Source organism: Aspergillus affinis (genome assembly GCF_023601865.1).
Source record: "Aspergillus affinis strain CMG 70 chromosome Unknown NODE_198_length_41732_cov_90_722098, whole genome shotgun sequence".
NCBI classification, from domain to species: domain Eukaryota; kingdom Fungi; phylum Ascomycota; class Eurotiomycetes; order Eurotiales; family Aspergillaceae; genus Aspergillus; species Aspergillus affinis.
Genome location: NW_026515979.1, coordinates 1 through 19,803, shown reverse-complemented (window position 1 = coordinate 19,803; position 19,803 = coordinate 1). Strand labels below are relative to the sequence as shown.

General features: G+C 44.9%; 3 protein-coding genes across 3 annotated transcripts; 2 read left to right on the top strand and 1 right to left on the bottom strand.

Moving 5' to 3' along the window:
• Positions 1-1,039: 1,039 nt before the first annotated feature.
• Positions 1,040-6,169, bottom strand: KD926_003767 (uncharacterized protein; the record flags this gene model as incomplete). The annotated part of the gene is made up of 3 exons (XM_053095011.1): positions 1,040-5,368; positions 5,418-5,707; positions 5,755-6,169. The coding sequence occupies 3 exons, from the start codon at positions 6,167-6,169 to the stop codon at positions 1,040-1,042; spliced, it is 5,034 nt and encodes a 1,677-aa protein (XP_052950276.1).
• A 7,040-nt stretch (positions 6,170-13,209) lies between these two features.
• Positions 13,210-14,225, top strand: KD926_003766 (uncharacterized protein; the record flags this gene model as incomplete). The annotated part of the gene is made up of 4 exons (XM_053095010.1): positions 13,210-13,441; positions 13,500-13,613; positions 13,706-13,734; positions 13,803-14,225. 4 exons carry the CDS (start codon positions 13,210-13,212, stop codon positions 14,223-14,225), a joined length of 798 nt encoding a protein of 265 aa, XP_052950275.1.
• Positions 14,226-16,066: 1,841 nt separating this feature from the next.
• On the top strand, positions 16,067-18,045 carry KD926_003765 (uncharacterized protein; the record flags this gene model as incomplete). Its single annotated transcript, XM_053095008.1, has 2 exons — positions 16,067-16,373; positions 16,427-18,045. 2 exons carry the CDS (start codon positions 16,067-16,069, stop codon positions 18,043-18,045), a joined length of 1,926 nt encoding a protein of 641 aa, XP_052950274.1.
• Between the last annotated feature and the right edge of the window lie 1,758 nt (positions 18,046-19,803).

Genomic DNA, 19,803 nt, shown 5'->3' with positions numbered 1-19,803 from the left:
AGCGGAGGGATGCTGGTGCTGGGTGAGTGAGATAGCATGGAATGATTTCACCATATTTTGACATACGGGCAGTATCTGCTTTTGACGAAGACCGCGAAGCTTTGAGAGAATCGGTCAAGCCAGACTCAAAGTACGTTCACACGGTGGAGCTCGATTATCAGCCGTCGAAAGTTGGTATCTGTAGCATTGGACTTGGCACTGAGAATAAGCCGCCTGCGGAGGACGGGGAGATATGGCAGGACGTGGATATCGAAGTGGAGAAGCTAGGGCGATCGTGGTCTGGAAGTACTCAGCAGTCAAAAGTTGGCACCAATAGCTTTGGGCTTGGCACAGAGAATAAGGCGCCTGCAAAGGACGAGGAATAGGGCAGGACATGGATATCGAAATGAAGAAGCTAGGGCGATTATAGTCAGGTATTACGCTGTGCGATTCTCAATCAAACCGTCTTTAGCGTCTTGCGTCCCATAGCGTCCTTGTGACTCTACTTTATTGTCTGTGGATCAATTAGTAACTGCATAGGCTTTTGGGTATACTTGACAGTAAAATTCCAGGTTTATAGAGTATTCTTGTACAAACCGGCGGAACAAATAACGCCGTGTAAGTATTTACTATATCTGTTTTCCAATCTTACGGTGTCAGCAAGGCACATTGAAATCAAAACCTCAGCCTTTCTATCGCTGTTACATAGACAACAGCTCGCTGCATGACTCAGCCTCTCATGACCGTTCTCTGGTACATCTTTCCTGGGGTACGCGATTTCCTAGGGGATGGATAGCAGTACGTTAACATTCCGAGGAAAGTTATCCTATTATAAGCTCTGCCATGGGCTAACTGTCATGTTACACTAAAGCTTTGATCATTTCCCGGGGACATCAGGCCTCTGGAAAGTCTCCTGGTCTGTACTAAATCCAGGGCTCTTATTCCTGGGGTAGGAGCTATTCCGGGAGAATCTTCCCCGCTGATTCTGCACACTAGGAACATTTACATGGGAGTTGAAATTGACTCAGGATTTTTTAGATCCTAGGAAAAGTGTCCTAGGTTACCTCCTAATATAGACAGCCCGGAATTGATTATCTTGCTTTTCGAGGTCGAATTGCGTTTGTGGCGTCCAGACGATGCTATTGTATTCCTGTAGCCTTACCGCATCAAGGGAGTTACAGTAGTTGCGGATCATAGGGGTCGTCCACCAATTATTCGCTACTTTGCTGGCGATGATACATAAAGCATCTCCGTTGGTGACCACTGCTTGGAATTCTCTGACCGCAATGCTAGAAACTGTATACGAGCCTGGACGATATTTCACTACCTTGGAAAGATATGTGAGCCCTTTGCCATGGAGGAGAGCAGCGAACCCGGAAACATATCGCTTCTGTATATCACAAGAAAATAGTTCCCATTTGTTGTGTTCCTGTGTAATCCAGAGCTTGAATTGGTGGCTGATTTGTAGGCGTTGACTTTCCCGTATCGGAATATCTTCCTGGATTTTGCGTTTCCGATCCGGAGCAGGTTGTCTCACATTTCCTTGACCAAGGATTTCTGAATCATTTGTTAACGGTGCTTCCGTTTCTTTTTTCCGTCCGCTTTGGTTATGTTCCACGTTTTCTTGCTCGTGTCCTTCTGAAACTTCCTGCATAGACTGCTTCGCCTGTCCTTGACATGTCGGTCCACGTTCCGAATCTTGACCAATCGAATCATCTTGAATTGCGGAGACATCCTCTGTACCAGAAATTGGCGCTTCACGGATCGGGCTGATACCGTTCTTATCACTCAAATCTTCTCCCGCTTCTCCTGTCTCATCTGCGAGACTCTCTTCATCCTGATGCATCTGCAGCCATTTTTCTTTCACATTCTTAGCAGCCTCCTCTGCCTGTCTGTATTTTTCCAGTGCTTGTTTCAATCTGTCCCTCCCCTGCTCTATAGTCTGAACCCCATACTCACCCGCTTGACCCAGGAGATTCGCCTCTTTCATCAAATTTTCTGCTGCCAGGTCGAATTTTTCACATGACTTTTCCGCTTCCTCGAATACAGCTTCCATTCCGTCCAAGTCAAACCGTAAGCGGGTGTCTGTCGTAGCTCTTGTCTCATCGAGAGCCTCACACTTGGCCGTTTCCGCCAGATCTACCTTGTGCTCAAGCACGTTTCTCACAGCATTAACCAGTGACGTCTCTGCTCTCGCGACTACTTTAAACACATTTTGTGCTCTCTCTTGTGCTTGGCTGAACAGCACGCAAACCTCAACGTTGTTTCCGAGACATTCACTTTTCTTCTGGGCCATTTGCCACGACGCGTCAGCTTCCAAGCAAGATACTTCTGCATTGGTCCTTTGTAGGTAAGCGTCGTCAAACGCTCGCGCACTTATCCCGGCGTCCAGAAATATTGTAAATGCATGATTCATATGGCTTCTTGCCTTTAAAGAAAACTGATAACTGGTCTTTGCATCACATCGTACGGCCGAAATCTGCTGATGGAGGCTGTCAAGCTCTTGCTGGAGGCTGTTAGAACTTCGATCTTGCCCCGTTCTTTCCCTCTCTTGTCTTTCCGACTGTGATGGCGACGGCAATGGCTCTTGTTCGATTCCACTGCCACCTAAATCTGGCTCTTTGGGGTTCGCTTGATTTGCTGATACCACATCTTCCTCCAGGCCTGCCGTGGCAGCTCTAAAGTTATGTTCTGTAGGGCTCTCTTTTCCTCCTTCGCTAATGGCCGCGTCAATTATTCTTTGCCAGCTATCCCGCTCTGCTGCAATCTCAAACTTGACATCAAGTTCACTTTTTCGCCGCTGAAGTGTCTGTAGGTCTGGAGTACTTTCCAGGTCTTTTTCCAACGAAGCCGCAAATTCCATATCCTCCGCTAGTTTTATTCTCTGCTGCTTCACTTCCGCCTCATAATGTCCTTTCCTGGCGCAGTCTCCCACCAATTGAAGGAGCGTTTCTGTTCTTCCAAGGTAGCTGCTTTGGCTGTCCAACTTTTGTCTGTACCGTGCTGATTCAGATTGTAGACATTCCTGTACGAACGAGCGATCTATCTCATTCACATTTAGTATCCCTCGATGAAGCTTAGAGTCCAATTGTGATAGCGTATTCTGAATTTTAATATGATCTTGCAAAATCCATTCCTCTTGATGAAGGACAGTGGATTCGCAAGACTGGTCGTTAGTAGATTCAAGGTTATCTTCAACCATGCAAAAGGATCGGAAAGGATCCTGGTACCCCTTGTTGATGTCTACCAGGTCGTTTGTAACCGTCTTAGCACGGTCCTGTTCCACTAAGTGTCTTCCATGAAAGGATTGGACTGTAGCATTCATGGGAGGCGAATCGGATGGGAGAAGCTTCGAACCTAGCCTCTCCAAATCGCCGTTTAAAGAGTCTAATTTGAGATAATGATATTTCGAAATATGTGAGATGTCGTTCGTCCCAAACGTGCGGGATAATATAGAAAGTATCTTGAGATTGTTCACCGAGATACGTTGGCACAATAAGTCCCGCCGGAGGTGGTCTAATCTTCCCTCTGCTTGTCTTAGCGTGGTTTCTTTGACAGCGTACAAAACTTGACTCCGCTGAAGTGTGCCAGTATGTTCCATCTCTGCAAGTCTGTGCATTACTGTGTCGGCTTCGTGCAAGGCGCGCTCATTCAAGTCTGCAAAGTGGTCATTGGATGGACCGCGGTCTATGTTTATCGCCATCGTTCTGTCCAGATCCTTTATTAGAGACGCACAAGTAGAGACACAATCCTCCAGAAACACCCTATGGACACTGAGCCCTTCCTTTTGCGTGGTGCATTTTTGAACAAGACTGATTCTCTTGGATTTTCCGGACAGCAGCAGCTCATCTGAATCTAATTGCACAGCGATTTCACTCAAGTCTTTTAACTGCTCCGTCGCTTGATGAAGGAATGTACCTGTTTGCACTTCCTGATGTTTAGCTATGCTGTTGAGTTCTTGCCAATTTTTCTTTTCTTGTTCAAGCAACCGTAATGATTCTTCGTTGGTTACTCTTCGTGCTGGTCCCGAAGTCGGAGCCTCACCGTCGCGGAGATCGTCAGTAGGCCTCTCTGGTGTGACTTCGGCCATTTCAATATCTTCAGAGGCATCGGATTGATCTGCAGAGCTGACGAACGGGCTGTCTGACTCTCTTTCGTTTGCTGCGCTCGGAGATTTTGCCGGAGCGGTCGAAGGCTGGGTTGTCTCCGGGTGAGACGACGATGGTTGGTTTTCCACGGTCTCTGGGGAACTGATCCTCACTGCTTCAGGTTGGGCATCTGAATTGGACGTATGTGGCTGGTCCTCCGACGCCCCGAAGTGTGATGAGGAAGTTCCTTCCGCGGTCGAAGGTCCAGTTTCATTTGCTGGGCTCGGAGAGTTCGCCGGAGCGGTCGAAGGCTCGGCTTCTTGCCGGCTGGTTTGTGGATTCGCGGGTCGCAGGGTTTCGTTCATGTTTGATGCCCTACTAGGAATTTGACCATCGTTTGTGGAAACCCCAGGAACATCAGTAGGTAGCTCTCCGAAAAATCTAATGTACTGACTTTGCAGTACCAAAAAGCTGGTTACCCTTTCTCGCCGCATAGGAGCCTGGTGCATGGTATCAAGAAAAAGCTTCTGGCAGTCCTCCCGCAAAGTGGTAGCGTGGGGGATGCCATATCGGTCCTCTTGCTTAGGATATCCCGACACCGCGATATTATGCTCGTGATGCTCAGTTTCCTGCCTGCTTAATGGGGGTGGCACGTCTCGTGAAATGAGACTATCTATTGAGTGAGATCTGAACCCTAGATCTAGAGCTAGGGTTGCAATTTGCTTGAGCGCAGACGTGCCGTCGTGTACTGCATTGGGGGTATTGCGCAACCGACTTCTTTTCCCACGCAGGCAGTGTCGGATTGTGGAAAGCCAGACCTGTCGGTAGCATATCTCAAAGCGCAGAGACCTATCATCACATCGAATTTGGCGATTAGTTTGTTCTGACGTCTGAATCCTGCAATACAGGCTTTGGCCCTCCTCCCCCTCCGCTCCGAACATGAAATTCATTGTCGAATAGATGGTACCACGCCGTGGCTTGGTAATTATCTTTTGCACCTGCGCAGCACATTTCTCAAGTATCAGGATGTCTTTGAAGAAAGTCAATAGAGTGGGAATTGTCCATTTGTACGTTCGTACCCGGTGCCAGGCTCGGTCGACATCCACCTGGCGAAATGCTTTAAAAATCGCTCTCCCTTCAAAAAGAACCCGAGCCGTTTCATGATCCTCAGAACTCGATCCAGGCGCCAAACCTTGTAAAGCCTTCACATCCTCGGCCTGAATTTGGCGCAGTAGACCTAGATCAAAATTGAACATACCTCCCCATAAATCCCATATTATGCCGAAGTAGCGGATGATGCTCTATAAAAGTAAACAAATGGCAAAAATAAGACTCGGGCGCCTCGCTTACCTCGTCGCAATGGGTTCCCTCGATTTTGTGCCATTTACCCCAGTAGATTCCATTCCAAAGAGCGGGAATCGCTCGGAGTCGATCCATGGCCGGGCGAATGTTGTCATTCCGCATCATTGCTCGGACTTTTTTCTCCTTTTTACCCGACAAACGAGACCACCACTTATTCTCCGATTCGTAATCGCCTAGTTCATGATATCGGCCGATGTGATAGTAAATTTCACCGTCACTATAGGCTACCTCGTTGGCATATTCTTCTCTCAGATCATCTTGTAACTCGGTTGATATCTCTGTAATTATCAGCAAGATGGACTTGTAAAGTCCGCGGCTGACGTACCAGGAGGATACAAATCAACCGCCCACCATTGATCACCCGGTGGAAGAAGCTCGCGTCCAAGCTCAACACGATACCTCCCTTGAAGTGATGTTATCTCTTTGTTCGGAAAATCCAGAACAGGCCATGCTGTTGGGTCAGGGTTCCGTAAAATCGATTCCTCTATGCCGGCATGCCGTAGTGCTTGAGCAAGGCTCTGGCGCGAAACAATAGCTTTTAAATGATTACGAGGTTTAAGCCTCTCGAGCTTTGCTTTGTGGAACTTTTCACGCAGGTAGTATAACTGCTGTTCATCCGGACGCCAGGGTGATTCTGCAAAATGGATTTGTGAAAGCTTAAGTCTTGCTGTACCAAGACATGTCTGGCGCCCTTCTGTTGTGAGTCGCCAATCTCGCCCACGGAACTGTGCCGTGTCCATTTTCAAAAAGATATTTTGTAGAATGTGATCGGAAACGTGAAAAGTGCATCGTAGGGAGTTATGAGACATATAGATCTCTCTTCTGCTGCTGGAATATATGACTACAAAGGTACGCATGAGAAAAAGGAGGGGCCTATGAAGTTGCAGGTCGCCCAAAAGTCCTTTACGGCTCACTAAATATGTTCAACTCCATTATTTTTCGACGAGTATATCCCATTCTATAATACCTTTATAAACGGACATTCCGGCTAAAAAATAAGAGTCAGAACTGATGCTACTTGAAGCCTGGTAAATCCTTGATAATTTGTCATGACTGGCAGGAATTAACTACTCACTACCTACCATGACGGATACATCGACTGACAAGCAACGACGAACCACCCGATTCAAACTAGTATTACCAGGTGAAGCGACTCATAGCCCCCGGCATGACACTATAGATACCCAACAGTCACTGGGTACTCGAGAGCAAAGCCCTCCATCAGCTCCTGCAATTCAAGGGAAGCACTTAAGAAAGGTAGAATCGGGAAGAGTAGCCAAATTCCAGAGTGATGGTCTGAAGCCCTTTCATCTCGTTCAAGGCTCGGCATCTAAGGTTCAGCCACGTTTGCTCAAGTACAAGTCCCCCTGGGACACGTTTGAGTGGGCCCTGGAATACACCGAGAGGGACGACAGGGTGACAGTCGTTCAAAACAAACTGAATAATGACCTAGTATTTGCCCTTCGGGAGTTTCCAGTCCGAGAGTTTGACCGTCTAGAACAGCGATTCAACAAGCTTAAACATGGCAACATTGTAACTGCCAAGGGCTTTTTCTTACTGGGAAGTTCGTGTTTTGTTCTTTCAGACATTCCAGATGTCTCTGTTTCCTTAATGAGGGTCATTGCTTGCCCAGCATTCCCGACTGAGCGGCAACTCGCTGGTATTATCGGCCAGGTATGGTCATCTCTTACTTCTTGCTACTATGGTCAGCAGCTGAGGATACCAGATCTTGAGGGCCATCATGTTTCTAATTTCCAAAGGCATCTGCCTAAAAGAGCTCAATTATTCCAGAATATATTTGGATGGAAACGGTCGCCTACAAATTGGTATGTTTGAAGAAAATATGTCAATATATTGAGCTGACCGTGAATGGTACGACTAGTTTGTTTTACCGACACCGAAATATGGCATGAGGATCGTCCACCAACAGCGGTTATTCATTCCTTGGGAACTCTCATGGTGGAACTAATGCAGAAAGTACCCAATCCAGGGGGCAACTTTGGTGTGAGAAACCTCAAACGCTGGCCACTAGATTCCAGAGCATCGGGCTTTCTTTTAAAGCTTTCATCGGCTGGCTCTCTCTTCCAACTGACCTCGGTATTTAGCAATAGATCTTTTGATGGTTGAGCCTACTAGCTAACCCACGATATAATAGGACGAATTCGTTAGCCCCAAATGTTGGAGCGCCGTGGATCTTAAGTCGCTTGTTCGGAAAACGATGGAAACCACTCTACCTCCTTGTAAACTCTATCAGGGTGAAGAGCTTGATTGAATATTCCAAACAATACTAAACAGTTCTATTTTGCTTGCCCCAGATCTCCTGAGCTTTGTTTACCTTCCGTTCCTGAGCTCTAAGCCTTTTGTTGGCCTTGTAGCAAGCCCCTAGGCTCACTCCAGAACAAATTTCTTTTTTTCATAAATCTATTGTTTTCTTGTATAAAGGTCAATGAGATCCCATGCCCCTATGTGTCTCGTGTCCTGCATTGCAGAACAGGAAGGAAGAAAGAAAGAAGGCACACTACATTGATCTCACTATTCAAGAGGACCAGCGCATTCATACGACAAAATAAGCAATAGTCTCAGGTCGATTGGAACGAGAGTTCTTTTAATGTATTCTACCAGTCTCCTTATCTAAAAACTTGCGAATAGTAACTAGAGTAGCGAAAACCCAAGGCATAAAAGCTCCTAGCGATATTTAAAAAGTGATGCTCACGAGAGGAGAAAAATAAATATTTAAACAAGATAACCTTCCAATGCCGTCTAGTTTCTTCGCCTAGCGTACAAAGCACATTGTCCAAATTTGATTTGCTCAAGCTTCCATCAAAATACTAATTGGCGGTGAAATTGCATTAGTCCAGACAGGTTGGCCATTCACCGGAGGATTTGGCTTACAAGAGCATTATATGTTCAACATATAGCCGTGATCATGACGTGTCCAATTCGCGCGTGAAATATTGAAGGTTATTGGGCGTGATACCTGGCATCATATCATCGTGAGTTGAACAGCATGGATCTTGACGGGTTTCTAGAGTTTTAGCTACCGAAATCATGCTTCGTTGTGAATATTCGCATACAAGAAGAGGGTGCTCGCCAGACTAGAACTCGTGCCATTCTTTCCCGCAAAATTGACCGGTTGTTTCACTGCTTTTATGGTTATAGAAGCGTTTCTTGTGGGAAGTATTTAATTCAAATTGAGCCATCTCTCATCGGTGTATATCCCTGCAAGCCACTCTTGGGTGATGCGGTTTATAACTGACTTGGAATGATTATGGGCTTGGCAGGTTAGATGGTTTGCAAGGCACATTAACTTCTTCTTTCCGTGTTGTGGCTGTATTTTCGCCTTTTCGAGCTCATCTAACTCGATTGCAGCAGTTTGTCTAGTCTCGAATTGCACCAAATTTGGACATCGGAATTCGTTAGATGAGCGGGCGATACATCTTTCTTGATATATAGGATTGACTATGCCTAGGCACTGTCTGTTAAGCGTGATTTGGGTATCAAGGACAGCTTTTGCCATGGAGGGCTCAGTTGTATTTGAGGATTGGAACGTTATTAAAGAGTGTCTATTGCTTCTGCATAGTTGGATCAATTGGTTATTTATATTATGAACTTGGCCCAACATCGTCCCGTAAGTTGATATGTTTTGCTTAAAAACTCTCTTCGAAGAAACCACTGTCATTTACGCTTTCCTAGCTAAAATGTGGAGTATACGTTTCTATTCCCTGACTTCACTTATTGTGGAAAAAATACCGCTGCACTAAAAAGGATCAACCCTTAGTAGTAAGGGTGTTATAGCATGTGTGTAAGATCATTGTGCTGTGTGTGGATCTGTGGGTCTCAGACCCGGTTATATAGATACAGGTCTAACCCTAATGCATGAGTAGTGCGTATCAGGATGACCAGACAAAAATAACAATACAGGTGCTCGAACAAAGGGCTTATTTCTAGTGCATATCCGCGGCGACACTTATAAACCATTCCGAATCAAAATTTTTGCCACACAATATCACCTACCATATCCTAGCATGAATGCATCAAACGGCTTATATTCAGAGTAGGCCCACTCTGGCTAGTTATTCATAGGTTCAGGAAACATTTACTCATGCTCATAGTGGATAAGTGGAGTGTTATGCGTCTGCTCTTCATTAGTGGTTAGTATAGACCATCGGCATTATTGTATGTTGTATAGAGTTTCGTCGAATATTCATTGCAAGACACCATCTGCGTATGTCTGAACGTTGAAGCGAGACGGAAGATCGACCCTCGCTCCCTCAACAGCTGATTCTAAATACAATCTCATAGCACTAGGCAAGTTACTTGCTGAAGGCAAATCACTATTATTAATTGGTTGATTTAGAAGCTTCACCACAGGAGTAACCCGTTTGATAAAATTCCCCCCAGGATTTAGAATTAATCGTCAGTTTTAGTTTTATTTTGTAGAGGGGAAAAAGAAGGCCTGGCCTCCAATATTCGTCCCTGAATGATGTGTTCGGGCTGGAACCTGTGTTAAGTGGATAGGTTACAGGCGACCTATTTGCTATTGTTGGAACAATATTGTCAACCAGGCCAGAGAGGTAGAGTATCCTGACCTAATCTACATACCGCAAAGCACCCTGCTTGGCCTAGACTTGGCCTAGACGAGTGGGGGGGTGGACACTCCATCGTAAATAGTTGAGGTCCCCATCAACTTATTAGAGCAAGGAGTGTTCAAAACTATTGAAGATGAACTCTCGTAAATTTTGGAATGGTATTACCTCTACCGACATGTGTTCGTGGCTCTTTACTTCACTACTATCGCGGTCATTTTTTCGCCCTGCCCCAGCCGAACTGGCTGTTCAACTACGAAATTAAAGGCGGGGCTTCAAATAAAAGTGTCCACTTCAAGCATCCACCACCTCAAGGTTAGCCAGTAACGGTGGGCCCATTATATATGCTCCAGCGACATCTTGAACAATAGCTGTTCACCAAAGTATGGCTGTATTCCCTTCTTTTTCTCACGGTTCATTTCTGGCTACAACTAAGGACTTGAGATGCCATTAGCGAATGAGACGTAAGTGAGTAAGACACTGCATACGGTCCGTCACGGCTAAACTGCGTTTGTTCGCTATGAATAACACAGAGTACCCAGAAAAAATATCCGTGCAGTATGCTCCATTCGGAATACAGTCAGCTTACTAGTTATCTAACTACCTCATAATAACTCAATTTCCATATTCGACCATCGCGGCATTCATGTTCGAGAATGATAGACCACATGCACGTTTCGTCTTCAAAATTAAACATCCTCGATAGGTCCATCCGGGGCAGGCGTTGGAATAATCAAAAATGGTGCATATTTTGGAGTATGTAGAGTTTCCTTGTTCCCCGGTGTTGGTATCACCAGCTAGGTCCTGTGTACACAGCTAAGTGAACAGTATGTATACTGTAAGCAAAAGTCAATTCAATTCAATGTAGGATAGATAGTTGTTCCTTTCTCGGTCTGGTTGGAAGTTATCCCTAGATCCTACACGCCGGCCCTTGGCGGGAACAACACCGGAGCTGCAGCTCCGTGCAAGAATGCGTACACCAAGCAAGGGATATTATCCCTCGTTAGATAGAAGGATATGTTCCGACACCCGGGCAAGTGCCGGGCCACATTTGTGAGAGAAGACAATACGATTGCTGTAACAATTATCGCAATATTAAAAATTGGGCATTGTATCTCAATCAGGTCCATGACGACCCTGTCGTGTGGTGTAGTTCTAGTGAGGGAGCTGTTTGTCTGGGATCAGATGATACGTATCTGAAAGATGAATGCATTTTCTTGCGGATATGTTTCCATTCTCAACTTAATCTGCTTGATATCGCGAATGTTTCTCCTTCCCACTCTCGAACATTGCCAATAATTCGGTTTAACACACTTACGATTGAGACCTGTACGCATCATCTAAACCCGTATGGTATAATACATGTAATACATATCCATAAAACCGCCCGACAAATAATTGATATCTGCTGCTGTTAGAGACTCATACCACAACAGCCCTTCAGATCAACCCTTTAAAAGTATGGTATAAGGTACTGAGCCCGCACGATCACGTCCTAGCCCATATCGCCCCGAGCTTGTCCATCGGGAGGTTTCCTATCCATGGCACATTTATGACACTTGTATGCGCATCGTGTGCTCCAAATCCTGCGGACCGAAGAGCCTGAATGAGCTTAGGCTCCTGAATCTTTCTAGTCCTGGTTGAAGTCAGTTATGTGATGGTTATTGCCACACCTTTAAATGCGGTGCATTAAATGACTTACCGATGAAAATCATATTGTTCCCCTACCCATAGGCTTAGCTTCCCCAGTATATGCATGAGTATCAGGTAAGTGGGCACAGGCCATGATCCGTGGCAGTGGCCGATGGAAATAAGTGCGGCGCCGAATACCGACTGAGCGTACACAAAGCGCGAATTGACATTCTTTATAAAATCTCTCGAAGGTCCCATAGTCCCAAGAAGAAATATAAGTGCACGGGTATAGACAAAACCATGCAAAAGCATTACCGTATCGTGGTAATGAGCAGGGTCTTGAGTGTGGTACGCTCGCAGGACTAGAATAGATCTCATGATGGAGCCTGCTTGGTATGCCGGTCCTATTTTGAGTTAAACGGCCATGTTATTTTGGGCAGTGAAGAAATATTTAAACTCAGAGCACCTACGTGTGTGCGGAGGATATCCATTGGGAAGTGTCTTGACCAATACTAGGGACGTCCAGGAGTGCAACCAGCATGCCAATATTGCTGCTCTTGAGCATTTGACACATCCGTAATAGAGAACCAGCTCGCATGTACCCGATAGTATATGAAAGAACAACACTTAGAAATATTAGCTTCGACACGAACTGTTCTGAAGTTGTTTGCCAAACCTGGGTGATTCGGCCTATATATTCGACCTTTATTTAGCCCGTGGTATAGGAAAAAGATGGTATATAAGCCAAGAATGACATGTTTAGAATCGTTACCGCGCACGTAAGAAGCGTCCATTGTGAGATGGTTTCTATTGCAATACATACTAGATTCTGGAGCTGTGCAAGCATCGCCATGATTTTATATTCTTGGTCAAGCGTAGGGTACTGTTTATTTCTATGTTAGATTTGTTTCCTTGTTTACCTCAGAATGAAGGTAAAAAATTATTGTTATTCAAAATAGTACTACTCCCTTCAAGGAAAGTGGGGATTTTGTGCTCCTCCCAATCCGCCCTTAACGACACATTTTCCTTGGCTCGTGTCCAACCCATTTGCGATTGAACATATTGTTCATATGTTGATGTATTATAATAGAAGCTGGAATCGCCAAGTAAGCCTTTAATAGCTCAATTTCCTTACCTGTGGAGGAATACAACACGGCCAGGCTGGAGGCTTGGGCAAGAAACCCTTTCAACAAGCTCAACGCTCAATATTTTTGATCAAACTCTTGGAAAAGAATACAGGGCTTATGAAGGATGGCCACTGAGGAAAATCCCTACAAGAATATGCTCGGCTCCTGTTTGCCCAACCGGATATTTGCCAGATGACATGAAGGGAAATTATGCTGAAAGGTTTGTTCGGTTACGAGTATTAAACGTTGGAGATGTGTACATATTGTATTTCTTGAAAGGAGAATTTACCGAAATTCCACTGAATGATGATTTGTCCGGCCAAGACTCTGGACGTAAAAAGAACGTGTTGGTGATATAAAGGCCATCGCCCAAAGACGAAAATCAGTTTATTTTATATTGCTAAGATCCACGAGTCTGATTTGCTTTCAATTAGCATGTCGGCATATGCATCGTCAGGTCAGGAACAAGCAACCAAATTTCTTGACGCGCCTTCTTCATGGAATCATGCTCGTGGCCAGATATTCATATGTTGTGCCAAGCCGTCTTCCGGCAAATTGGTTCCAGCGTCCTACCATGACCTTGAGAAGGATACCTATTTCTCACAACAGGAATTTACGGGAGGTTTACAAGTTTGTGTCATTGTGCGCTATACAGAAAGCCCCATTGGTGAGTCATTTGAGGGTTCTAGATTGATGGATGTGACTAACTCTGACACAACATGAAGGTGCGTATGATGAAGTTTTATGGATACCAGGCACATTCAAGCTTCCGGGACCTGATCATGAAACGTACCGAGCAACGAGAGCATACGTGTCTACAGTAGACTCCGTGTATAATGGTTGGTGTCTACGGCTGGCACGTTTCAAGCGCCGCAAAATACCGCTATAGCAGACAAGTTCGGGCAATGGCTAACATTATTTGCTTACTTAGGACGCAAGAACTGGAACGTCCCGAAAAAAGTACGTAAACTACATTGGCCTGACGAGTTTTACCCCTTGGGCTACGCTGAACATGGAATCTTGGAAAGTGCGCGAAGTTCGAGTTCACCCCTTCCGAGGAAGGATCACATCTTCCATATAGTCGCATCACAATTTCGCCGTGCGACCAACAGGAACCATTTATCCAACTGAACCTGGAGCCGACACTATCCAAATTCCTGCCCTTCTTACCTATCGACACCAAATTCGTTCCAATAGGCCTTAATTTCGACTTCCCTCCTCTTCCAGAAAGTCAATGTGGTAAAGATGATGGGCTAATTGGGACGAGTAACTGGCAGCGTGTCCATTTGAGACTCTCCGGGCGGGCCGGAATCGTGAAGGCAACTGGGTCTGTCGTAGGTGACGGGAACTTTTACCCGGAACTCGGGAACAAAAAGTATTGGTTGTGGTTGAGAGACGCCACAATTCAAATCCAGGGCAAGCCCATCTATCTAGGTAAACAAGTATCCTAGAAAGCTCTATTTTCCGGGTTGAGTTAATATGTGATACATGCTGATGAATGGCATGTTAAAAATCTGTCGAGGATGAATAATATATGAAAGAGATGAAAGGGGTCCTTATAGGTTTATATTTGTTCACTAGCTACCACGAATAAGCCTTGGAAAGGTAGTAGGTGACGCCCCTTCTACCATTACTGTCTCATCCATTGTAAGCTATCGTTTTTGCACTAGTAAGGTCGAATTTCACATCTGAAGACATCTCATAATTATCTCCAATGACAGCGTTCAGCTTTCAGTAATTCAATTTATAGGTGTTGGAACGATGTTGTCAACCAGACCAGAGAGGTAGAGTATCCTGACCTAATCCACATACCGCACAGCACCCTGCTTGGCCTAGACTTGGCCTACCATTCCAAATGGCATACCAAGGGATCAGGAATGCATAGGTGTAAACAAGTGGAACTATAAATAGCTAGACAGATTGTAGTTTAGAAATGACACTTCACTTTTACCCACCGAGCATATACCTACATTCCATTGAATCGATAGGATATCTGCTTAGGGCAATGACCAAGTCAACCGACAATAGGGTCTCGTCAGCTTTTATCAGATTACCCTGTTCTCCTAGCCACGAGTAGGCGATATATTACAATTCAAAACAGGCCAATCAATGCTGAAGAGAATGACACCAAAAGATATTTTTTTTAGAAGAAAAAAGTGCTCTGAAAGGAAGTACATACGATGCGACGACCTTTGACATGTGGGAAGGAGAAATACAGGGAGCTAAAAAGTCGGCTAGATTCAAGTGCACCTGCACCTTGTGTGGACGGTTTCTGTGTACATGGTAGAATTGATCCCATTATTTTTTATTGCAGTCCTCTTAACTTTCTATTGCCCACGAGCGCAATCCTAAAGAACGTAGGAGCTTGGCTTCCAGCAGCCCAAGTTTACTACGAATGGAAGAGATGGTAGCCAGAAAGAGGTTAATGGAATATATTCTAGTAGACCTTGGACAGCGACATTGCTTTCGCAAACAAGTGTATGAAATTCCGAATCTCTGTTCAACTTTAGCTATCTCGAATCAAGCAGTGTTATTTTAGCACAGTACAGTAATGCTTGCCAAAATTCTCCCTAGATAGCAGGGACTTGCGCTCCCAAGGGTACTTCGAAAAATAATCACTCCAGCAGTGAAGGTCCCAGGGCTGTATACTAACTATTCAACGAGATCACATATAGATTAGACTAGACTAGTGAGAAGTTTACTATATTACTATATGTTTGGGTTTAAATATACTCGTCACAAATTTCCAGTCACAACTGCCCCCCCCAATGCAGTAACGCTTTTAATCTCTTCCCACCCCTCCATTCCGTAATGGCGTGTTGTAGAGTAGGACATAATATAAAATTAATCCTGATTTTAGCTAAACTAGTTTGCTCTATTTGTGCGAGTAAGAGCCAATAGAGTCACAGAAAAGGCCTGATAATAGATATCAATAACTAGGGCTGGATCCCTAGTTCTACATCCTCCCGTGATTCGAAAGTAGCCCTTGCTTTCTAAATTGCGTCAGAAAGGACCCCCCTCTATAATGAATCAAGTTGAAACAAGCAGGGGCGACGAAGCTCTGGGCCTTCTGAGCTAATTTTATTTGCGTCCAGTTGTTATATGTGGTGTCTTGCTTGTGTATTCCGTCCTGATTATCACGGACAGCCTTTTATGCCTGAAGTATGCTATCTAGAATTATAAAAGGATATATAGTCAAGCTGATTCTGCCCATACAGCCGAAGAGGTCTACAAGCATTGCAAGATACCAAATATTAGCAAGATCACATTTCGAATCACCAATCGTCCCACAATGAGCAAGGGAAATAAAGCCCAAACAGAGCTATATGTAGCGCTCGTTGATAATGGCCTACTGAAGCACACAGGAAGAGATGGAATTCCTGATAATATGAGGGAAGGGAATACAAAGATTTCTCCCAATCAGCTCCAGGCTTTGAATGGAGCGATTGACCAAAGCCTCGAATCTTTCCAACAGGCAGCAGAGCCTGGATTAAAAGATGAATTCAGAGACAAACCTGAAGAATTGAAAAGGCATCTAATTGGCTTATGGAAGATCGTCGACTACAAGAAACCAGAGAATTCAGGAGTCCTTCAGCAGAGTACGTACCCTAGGAACCATCTAGCTGACAAAGGATAACCTGGCTTTGCTTAGAGATCAAGGTGGTTGCGGAAAGCTCGCAACTTGACATCAACTGGGACAACATCGCGAAAGAGACACAGACAGAGATAATTAAGGAGGAGCAGCAGGAGCAGCAGGACAAAGAGCAGGACAAAGAGCAGGACAAAGAGCAGAACAAAGAGCAGGACCAAGAGCAGGACAAAGAGCAGGACAAAGAGCAGGACGAAGAGCAAGACAAAGAGCAGGACAAAGAGCAGGACCAAGAGCAGGACAAAGAGCAGGACAAAGAGCAGGACAAAGAGCAAGAAGAAGAAAGGGGAGAAGAACAGGAAAGCCAAAGCAAAGAAAATGGAAACTATTCCGAATACGGCTCATGGAGGGGTCCTGGGAGAGAACGTTCAGCTTCGCCCATGAGCGAAGAAGCCCAGAAAACACTTGAGTCAATTCTGCAAGCCAATTATGAAGGCGCCATTGTGGCTCTGCGCCGATATCTGGTTTCCGAATTCTCTGAAACGAATGAGGCAGAATTGAACAAGATAAATGACAGAATATCCGCGGAAATAGTGGACAAACTGACATGGGATGCTGATGCAACTCAAGGATTTTGGATACCATATAAGGCCATTGCAGGTGTGCTGGGACCCGCATACGCGGAAGCAATCAGACGACTTGAGAAAAGCCCCCATGATGAGACTGCCCACCAAAACATCCGCGAAGCGAAGCTTAAATTATATCATATTTGTCTTGACAGAGGCTTTCAGCCAGCATGGTTCGAAAAGCTCTTCCCAAATACGTACCATAATATACCTACCGGACCTAAACGTCGGTACGCGGATGAAAACATGGATGCGACCAGCTACTGGCCGTATCACTATCAGAATAATGGCACCGAAATTGTCCTCTTTGAGAAAAGGAAGAATATCAACAACGGAGTCAAAAGTTCCTTCGGAGTCCAGATCTACGATGAGGACGAAGGAAAGTACAAAATCGTGCTGAAACCCAGCATTGCTAACCTTGATGGATGGAGAATGAGCAAGAATGCCTTGAAATTCGACGCCTCCGGGAGAAGATTCAACAAGAAAGAGTTCATCGATGTGGACTGGATTTATTTCTATACCACTGTGCCTATTAGATCGGCCAATGCCTTGAAGAACAAATCAGATGCCACAACGGAATTCTGTGTCAAATTTCATGGATCAATCATTCCCAAAATCATCACTCGGACTACGTTGCGTGCGTTCTGGCCAGAGGATGCTATTAACAAAGCTATTCAACATATGAGTAAAAGAGATGGTGTAACTTTGCCGTGGGAAATGACTGCCAACAATATTTATATCCCTATGAACGATTCCCGCGGTGCCAAAGTTGGAGAGCGAAAAACAAACATGCAAGACCTGGTAAAAACGCTGCATGGTCTCAAGATTTCTACGGACGGAGCCATAAATGGGGGAATAGCTTCACTTGGGTCGAAATTGGGAAGCGACGAACTGTCTTCCATCCGCAAAGAGATGGATTCCAGAATTGGAGCCATTGATTCAAGGGTAGACAAGATCGAGAACGATGTGACAGACATCAAAGAACAAATGGTCACCAAAAACTATATGGATGTGCAGTTTGAGAAGATCATGAATATGATGGCATCAAGGTTCTGACATAACATAAAGGAGCAAGGTAGCCAGGTCAATTGAGATGTGTCAATGGCTTTCTTTTACAGAATTTGTGTGGGGTTTGTCTCTCAATGGCATTATGTATGTAGTTCTATCCGCGATTTACTGGATTAATGTCCGCAGCCAGCACAGTAGACTGTAGAATCCCATACGAAAAATATCTTATCCATTCATTCTCCTGTTACTGTGTCTTTGATTCTTACCGTATATGGAACGGAACGTTTTACATGAGTGTCATTGCAATTATTATGCACTGTAATCGAATTTTTGGCAGGCCTTTGACGTACACAGTACATAAACCGTAGGAACCTAATACAACTAAAAAGATTAGGCTTCTGTGGGGATGCTTTGGTCTAGTCATTGTGAGATACAGTTAGACGTTGACAACACTACAAAATCCAATTGATGAAATCAGTTTATTAGGTCCAGAATACTTTGAAATTGTTTCATTCCCATGGGCTTCGGGGAAAGGAAATTATCGACGAATCCTCTTGGTGATGTTGGTCGGATGATGGTGCGCAGCCGGAGGCCACTCGTGCAATTTGGTGGGTTGTAGCAGAGGTTTCTGCAAGGATATCTAATCAGATAATCCTGTTCCGACTTTCATTCCCCGCGACTACCACATTTTTGCCTGCCCCTCCCTAAATTCAACCGAGTTTCTACAACTTGGGCCTTTTGGTTCTCGCCTAATATTGGAGCGCAAAGCTGCTTGTTCATTTTGACGAATATCAAGCACTGATGCCTAATCGGCTGCTAATTTATCACGCGTCCAACCTTCGATTCATTTTGTCGCCGCGTATATACACTAGAAAAACCCTTACTACTAAGGGTTGACCCTTTTTAGTGTATCGGTATTTTTCTGCCACACATTTCTACCTCGGATCATATGACAGCCTTTACTACTCACCTGAGCAACTCAGAGTTGTGCATGACTATCCTTTTCTTCAATTTTCTATGGGTAGATGAGCCATAGTCATATACCAAGCCGAACTTAAATTTTCGCATGTATACGAGAGATTGCGATCGAGAACAGGGAGCTTTCACCCGTGACCGTACTCTCTTTTTGCTACAGTGTTAGGTAGTCAACCAGACCCACTAACTAACAACCCGCATATCTCATTGTGTTTCCCCCGTCCTTCTACGGAAACATCGTCATATTTTGCCCATTAGAAATATCATGTCAAAAATGATGTCCACTGTAACTTCATTCAATCTTTTTTGCCCGCCAACGGTAATTGTTCAAGACAAAAAAGAACCCTTCATCTTTATCATGCTTAAGGTCAACATACACACGGCTTCCTGAGCTAGTATTATAACTCCATTTCCCACGCGACTTGTCAAAATGAATGGAGATAGTACCCCCTTTCCATGGAAAGTTGGCGTAGGATTCAGGTTGATCTTCTATAGCCAGATGTCTCGTACCAGATTCTATACTGGCGACAGAAGATTTCTTTGGTTCTCTGTAGGTTGAACTGCGGGTTTGAATTTGGCGTTCCGGGACTTTCTGACGATGTGAAAGCATTCCTGGGTTTGACGTTTCGCTTTGATCAATGTCTTTGCCGTATCTTTCTTCATTGGTATTCTCATCTCCCTTAACGTCGTTCTTATCACCATCGCTCTCCTCACCATCAGTAGACTCCTCACTGGAAGACTCGTCACTGGAAGATACCTCCCCCCTATGCGAATACAGATGCAACAAACCATTCAGGAAACGGCCATTCGGATCCAAACCGGGCCGGCCAT